At 43.8% G+C, this 7,640-nt stretch overlaps 1 protein-coding gene and 1 long non-coding RNA gene across 2 annotated transcripts in view; one reads left to right on the top strand and one right to left on the bottom strand.

Moving 5' to 3' along the window:
- NARS1 (asparaginyl-tRNA synthetase 1) overlaps positions 1–4,299 on the bottom strand; it is a 54,732-nt gene extending 50,433 nt beyond the window's left edge. The window contains exons 1-2 of the mRNA XM_033933813.1: positions 4,155–4,299; positions 2,305–2,387 (exon numbers count right to left, since the gene is read on the bottom strand). Coding sequence (XP_033789704.1) covers positions 2,305–2,387; positions 4,155–4,197 — 126 coding nt within the window. The 5' untranslated portion in view covers positions 4,198–4,299. The remainder of the gene's footprint in view (positions 1–2,304; positions 2,388–4,154) is intronic.
- Positions 4,300–5,668: 1,369 nt separating this feature from the next.
- On the top strand, positions 5,669–6,644 carry LOC117362544. Its single transcript, XR_004539912.1, has 3 exons — positions 5,669–5,814; positions 6,032–6,115; positions 6,524–6,644. It is a non-coding gene; the product is annotated as an uncharacterized LOC117362544 (long non-coding RNA).
- The last annotated feature ends 996 nt before the right edge of the window (positions 6,645–7,640 follow it).

Genomic DNA, 7,640 nt, shown 5'->3' with positions numbered 1-7,640 from the left:
CAAGTGCGGATACTTGTCCGCGCTGTTCATTTCAAGTGCGGATACTTGTCCGCGCTGTATCTCCACTCGACAGGTCGTGTTTCAATTTCCTCATCAGGAGGGAGAACAAAGTAACAGGTATTATTGTATTAAATTTGTCAATCCTGGGAGCGAGAACCCAATGAGAGGTCCGCACCTACACTCACACAGCAGCATAATCACGCTGATACCAGCAAACACAACGAAAGGAAGGACCTTTTTTTTAAAAAAATAACCGAAAGGCCCCACCCACCGCAACACACTGGAGCATAATGACGCAAAAAATATAAACGTCAAAAAAGGTGAATACTCAAGTAAAACACTTGTCTACATTTTTGTTTAATCCATAAGGAGAAAACGCTTTAAGATCGAAAATCCAAAAGTTTTCCCTTATCAATAAATGCCCAGTTATTGAAAAGGGAATACTTTTTGGGGCGGCTCTGGCTGGATGTCTTATTGATTTTTAGAGCGTTAAGTTTCTCATTCACGGAGTTTTATCTTTATTTTTTCCATTCACGTTTATTGTTTGATATATTTTGCATTGATTTTGGACACTTGGACACTTAGATAAAGACTTTGTTTACTTCTTATCACTTTTGGGACACGGATGTTGATATGGACTCTTATGAACTATGATTCTTTAATGGACGTTTACTGAGCGTGTGGTTTTTTGATTGATTTTTTCAGTCATTATTTATTTTTTGTTTCTAGTTTTTGATTTTTTATATTTTGCCTAGTTTTTTTATTTTTGTCACTTTTTGTTTGAGTGTTCTTCCGGAAGGGCTTTTTCTTCTTCCTGTTACCTTTATATTTTCTCCCCCTGTCACCACTCCGGTACGTGTCTCTGCACTTCATTCTTACCAGCTTTTTTATTAATAGATATGAAGGTATGATGATGTACGGGGCAGGATTCATTTAGACTTTTGTCTAAGTGCTTGTCACTTCATGAACACCTGCCTGGGGCTGTTGGTTATTGCGAGGGATGAATTAGGCCTTGCTTCTTCTTTAAATTAGTTCCTTATTTAAGGATCTAGCTGGGGGTGCATTTTTCACTCCGTTGTTGTTTCTGGTCAGGAATATAATATATTGTAGCACCAATTTTTGTGACATGGACTTAAATTCTAAAGCAACAAAATTTGTGGACAAAACTATCTTCCTTTTGTGAAAAGTAGAGAATGACACGGTGGCTATTACCCGCAGCTAGCCGCAGGTAACCTGCTGAAACAGTGGGGGGGAGAGAAGTGCTCACTGCGGGCACGGGGACAAGGCCATCACCACCCCGTGGAGCGGTAAATAGCCTTGTCCCCACAGTTAAGGGAAGGAATGCGCGTGGTCACCGACCCTACCTACTGAATCTCTCTCACGCCCTCCCCCTTACCTTCGCAGTACATTAGTAAAGCGCGTGGTCACCGACCCTACCTACTGAATCTCTCTCACGCCCTCCCCCTCCCCCTCACCTTCGCAGTACATTAGTAAAGTAAGTTGCTCAAGCCGGCCAAGCCTGTCTGCTTGCAGTCGCATTTGTGTGGACAGAAGCTTCTCCTCTGATGCAACTTCTGGTTGCGTCAGCGAAGCTTCCGCTCACACACACGCGACTGCAGGCAGGCAGGCTTGGCCAGCTTGAGCAACTTACTTTACTAACGCGCCGTGAAGGTAAGGGGGAGGGGAATTCTTGGGCTGCACGAGGGGGTGCTGAAGGACGTTGAGGTGGCGAGAGGGAAGGGTGGTGGTGGGGAGAAAGCACTGGAAGGGAAATGGGGAAGACAGAGTGGGGAGAAAACAGAGATGCCAGACTATGGGGGGAGCGGAGGGAAGAAGATGGGTGCCAGACCAATTGGGGGGGGGGGTGAAGGGAGAGGCACAGTAACAGAGCAAATGGAAGTCGCTGAGAGAAGACAAACAGTGGATGGAAGGAATTGAATGAAGATGAAGAAAGCAGAAACCAGACAACAAAGCTAGAAAAAAATTTCTATTTATTTATTTAGGATAAAGTAGTATATTAGTTGTGTTGATAAAAATTTATAAACAAAGCCCTGCTAGCTGAACATCTCCTTCTGTAGTCCAGCAGCCAGAACTTAGCTATATAAGGAAGGACTAAGCTAAATATGCAGTACTGAGGCTTATATGGATACTGCGAAGACGGGGCGGTGAAGGGGAAGGCAGGGCGGTGAAGAGGATGGTGGTCTGGGGACAGGGAAGCGACGAAAACAGAATTTTTCCCCATGTCATTCTCTATTGAAAAGTACTTAACCAAAAATTAATAATACACACACATAAAGAACTTACCTGAAGAACAGTTTGAAAAGGTTTCTCCTTTGTTCCATCACCACTGGCATCACTTCCCTCCCGATCAGAGACATACATCTCACCTTTAAACAAGAACAATGCTTTCAAATTACAAGCTACATGTGTAATCTTATTGCCTCAGAAGTAATAAATCAGGGCATCATCAATAAAGTCAGAAGTAGGTCTCCAATAAAAAAACCTACAAAAATAACAAACCCAAGCTCCCCTCATTGTTTAAAAAAAGTTGCTTTGCTAATTAGGAATATACTGTAGCTAATCAAAATATTCTGACAGAACACCTACTATAAAAGGAAAATGGACACAAGAGGCTCTTGTAGCAAAAGAATAAATTTGATGCTAAATCAAAGCAGAATAGAAATGGGTTTAACTGGAGATATCTCACTGATGGAGCTCTCAGTCTGATCACAATGATCCAATTGATATATTAGGAAAGAAATGGGTATTCTGCTAATTTGTGCACTGGGTCATACAGTGATTGGCTACTATGGAAAGTAAAGATTCAGTGATCTTTGTAGATTTTCCCACTGCATACTACATGTCAAGACATGCAAAGGCCTGCCCGAGGTATAGAACATGGATGTTAGTAGACATTATGATTCTGCTCAGGATTCAGGTTCCATGGAGGACGTTTACTCCTTGGTTCATGGAGGAGCTTAAGAGTGTTAAAAGGAAAAGTGAAGAAAGTTAAAAGGACCTGGCTAGGCATAAGTCTGAAGAAAGCAAACTTATAGGTAACGTTGGATGTTGGCCAAAGGATCTCAGAAGCTTTAAGAACCATAATTTGTACTTTCTAAAGTAGGGGAAAGTGGAAGCAAGGACCATCATATCATCACAGGAGAGATGCATTAAGCTTACGGAGTTCTTCCAGACCAAGCAAAGATTATCAGGATCACAAATTAATGGAATCAAGAAAGGGAATAGAAGAAGAAATTGGGAGAAGGAAAGTGGCACTCATTCCCCAAAAGTAATAGTACAGGATATCAAACATATCCTATTGCGACAGAGGATATGTCCTACACATTGTAACATTATAAAGAAGCCCTATGTCCTTCCAGGCCGATTATAATAGATGTGGGCAGGTCCCTAGACTGGCATCTATTTTGAATGCTTCCTGGAAAGCTCTCTCCAGCAGGTTAAAAAAAATAAAAAAGGAGGACAACCATAAAGCCAGCATTGTTTCTTAAATAACAGAGTAGGGTTGGGTCAGTAGGTATTGTCTAGTATAATGGGTATTTACTAATTTTTAAGTCAGGGACTTCTTTGAATCCAGTGAGCTTAAAGAGAGCCACCAAATATCTTCCTAGGTGAGGTCACGACACTGCAGTGCTGATTATTAACATCCCCCCCCACCAGCCCACCTTCAAATTTTTTATTGGGTGTATCCTCAAACAGGTGAGCATTTCCTGTTGAGAAATGCCACAGAAAGAGATTAATCACCGAATTTACAATTAAATATTACGTAGCGTATAAATAGCAAACGCCAGATCCCTCGGAGCAGTCAGCAGAGATTGCGAAAACCCCCCCTTGGTACAGGCCTGGAAGTGGAAGGACGCGCCTGCACTACATCGGGCCGCACTGAACCCTGCCGTCAAACCCGCAAGCCCCGGCGGCCGCTGCTACACGAGGTCTCCGTACTCCGGCTCAAGCCCTGACGCTACGCGGAACCCGGTCGCAGACTTTAACTCAAGCTGTCAGAGCAGGAGGACCAGGCGCGACCGCCAACGCCCACAACAGGCACCGCTTCTGCTCCCCCAACGGCAAGAAGACGAGCAAATAGGATAGACACGGAAACACTACCGCCGTCGGGCCGCACACCGGCGGCGCCTTACCCAGCACTAGAAGCGCCGCGTCTCCACTCATTTCATCGGACATGCCTGCAACCCTCACGCGGCTTCTCCCGCTACCCGCGCCGCTATGAAGAGTAGGAAATAGCAACGCCCCCCCCTGCGCATGCGCAGTAGCAAAGTTGCCGGCGACGTTCTGTTTTGCTACTGGACCCCGGCTCGGTTCAGCCCCGCCCACTCCTGCTCTTCTCTCTGCTGTAACGTTGCATCAGCCTTCTTGCTCCCGCATTGCATCACTGCGACAGTAATGTACCTTTCTCAGCCATTTTTGTTTTGGGCAACATTAAATTCTTAGGTTTACATTTATTATGCTCCCGCAATTTTAGGCCAAGAGAGCTGTGCAAAACAGCTTACAAACTCCCTACACTGATTTTTATACCATATCAACTTTTGTATCTCACAAATGTAAGGTTATTAGATTTTCCCAAAGAAAAATCTGAACCCATGGCCACGCCCCCAGGCCCCCCAGTTCCGCCCCATTAAACCAGTCACGCCCCATTCCACCCCTCAGCCTCACCCCCCAGACAGCAGCCCAATGACATGCAGCTGCCCCTTCCTGAAGCAATTTTGATGGGAAGTTCGGTTCCATATTCTTAGGACGCCTAGCGATGCTTAAGTGGAGGAGTTAAAAAATAGGAGTGGAGATAGGCATGGCTGACTTAGGTGTTGTTAGGCGAGTGAAAAGCTGACCTAATGGAGCAGAGGCTATGTCTAGGATACCTAGCAACGCCCAAGTCTACTTAGGCGCCACTGGGCACAATTCTATAAATGACACTGTTTTTTCGATTGACAACCACAACACTCAGCTCCATTTATACAATCTGCCCTAAATGCTGTGTTCCTAGGCACCTATGCCTTAGGTGCCATTTATAGAATTTGGCCCTAAACTGTAGCAATTCTAATACAGTCAAACCGCGGTTTACGAGTGCACCGATTTGCGAGTGTTTTGCAAGACGAGCAAAACATTCGCAAAATTGGCAACTCGGAAACCGAGCTTGACTCGATTTACAAGAGATTCTCCGAGAGAGTGAGACTAGAAGGCCTTGAGCATGCGCAGATGCTCAAGGCCCAGTAAAAGGAAGACAGCAGATCTTCAGGCACTGGCATCGGCATGTCCTGTGCGTTGGTGCTGGTGCAAGATGGGGGTAAGTCAATGTATTTTGGTGGGTGAGTGCGTGGGGGATGCCAGATCGCGGGGAGGATGTGGAGCAGCGCCGCTGGCCTCAGGGGGTGGGAACATATCAAGCAAGTTTCCCTTAGTTCCTATGGGGAAAGTCGCTTTGATATACAAGTACTTTGTTTTACGAGCATGCTTCTGGAACAAATTATGCTCATAAACCAAGGTTCCACTGTATTGTGTAAGCCACAATGATTCCTAGCTGAGATTTACATAGGGTCTCCCATTCTGTGTTATTGCTTATGATGATTCTCCATTAATTTTTTTCTCCCCCTGATATCTGCCACAACTCTCTCCATTCCACAGGGTCATTATCAGGTCTGAGAATTAGTGATGATAAAAATTGGTTCCAGGAGTGTTGGCTGAAAAAAACCCATGCTGTTTGAAGCTTTGGTGCCAACAAAATGGATATGCAACTTACATGAATTTGTGGAACCTATAGCAGTGCTTTTCCTCATAGAGCTAAAGGTAAATCTTTTTAGAATCATAATTGAAAGGCATTCTTATTATAAAAAAAGAACAGTTTTTTTTTGCTTCTGTTCATTCTAACTGTTATTCTGAGATTGTGGTGTGACATATTCTCCCAAGACTTCTGTTTGTTATTTTTGCCACAGATGTCTGTCTTAACTTTTTCTCCTGATTTCAGGCTCCCAGAGTGGCTAATAACTCCCCTTGTGTTTCCTAGAGGCCAGAGCAGGTCTGTTCAAACTGGGTTCAGCACAACAGCTTGCACCTGGCCAAAGCTCAAATCCCAAAACTGAAAGAATAGGTGAGAATGTTGTACTGCAACCTTTCTTTGCCCTTGTGATGAATTATCTACATTTTCAGAATACTAACATGTTTCACACTTTTTTCCTTCAGAAGGTTGTAGTTATAGATTTTCCGAGAAAATAGTCAATTGGTGAGTTTTAGACTGTCTTTTACAAAGGTGCGCTAAATCCACACATGCGCTAACTACTAACGTGTGCATAGGATAACATGCGTTAAGTTTTACCATACGCTGAAATGGCACTGTTTAGGCGCTGTTAGCGTGTGCTAAAGGTTAATGCATGCATGTTATCCTATGGACGCGTTAATAGTTAGCGCATGCATGGATTTAGCGCACCTCTGTAAAAGACAGCCTAAAACTCACCAATCAACTCCTAATTTGTCTCAATCCATCTTCCTTTTTCTTCAGCCTGCCTTCTCCTACCAGAAGCAGATTATGGGACCCTACCAATTCTACCACAGTAACAACTTGGACCTAGGAGTGGCTTACTCTGCATACCTGTCATCCATCTCATCGAACTGCTGTTGCCTGATATTACAGTTGCATGCTGCTTTCCTGGACTGTGTAATAAAAATCATATACCATTTTTCACCTTGTGCTTATTTATATTGAGTAGCAGCCGGGCATTAGTGTTTCTTTAATAAGCACCACTTCATCTACTTCATCACATTGACCTTTGTCTTATCTAGTGTTCCATGAGGCTACAAAGGAGAAAAGTGGGGAGGACCTTAGGAGGTGGCAAACAGGGTAGCTGGCATGTCTCCTGCCTCACAGCCTGCAACCAGCATAATATTTGAGAACATGAGATTAGATGAGAGGTGGAGAGGATGAACAAGGTGCAACGAGATGCCTTAACTTGGTGGCTTCTTTCAATCAGGGGAGAGGTTTCCCACTCTGACAGCTTGAGATATGCTGAACTGCAGCTGATTCGGCATGCTTCAGGCACTCTGTTACGGAGCTGCAAGCTCGCCAATGCTACTGCCCAAATAACGCCTAAACGGAACAGTATAATCCAATTAGAATTGCTATGATTTTATGGATGATTCTGTAACACAGAGGTTAGAATGAAGGTTAGGGTGTGAGCCTGGTCTGGATTTGACTCCCTCATGTCTTTCAGCTGACAAAATACTAATTTTAATAAAAATGACAAGCTACAGCCAAATCACATCTAATTTTCATATCAAACAGCACATTAGCAATACTATTCTATTCCAAAAGTTGAGTTTGCATTCGATAAAAACAGCAGTATTTGAATCCATGTCACATTTATTGAACCCTACTTGAGATTCTGGCTTTTGGGACAATAAAAGCAGTGCTTTCAGCTATTGAGCTACCAGTCTTTTGTCTCAGCTAACTGTGAGATGATAGCTAAGCAGATTTTACCTTAGCAGATCACTAAGCTATGATATGACAGGGGAGTCAGAGAAACTGGAGTGGAAAGTGGTGTAGCTCAATAAGTAAAAGCACTGGCTTTTACTTGTTACATTCTACTTTGCAGGTGCACTTTGATGATGTCACAATGAGG

This window comes from Geotrypetes seraphini, chromosome 1 (genome assembly GCF_902459505.1).
Source record: "Geotrypetes seraphini chromosome 1, aGeoSer1.1, whole genome shotgun sequence".
NCBI classification, from domain to species: domain Eukaryota; kingdom Metazoa; phylum Chordata; class Amphibia; order Gymnophiona; family Dermophiidae; genus Geotrypetes; species Geotrypetes seraphini.
This window is presented reverse-complemented; position numbering and strand designations above follow the sequence as displayed.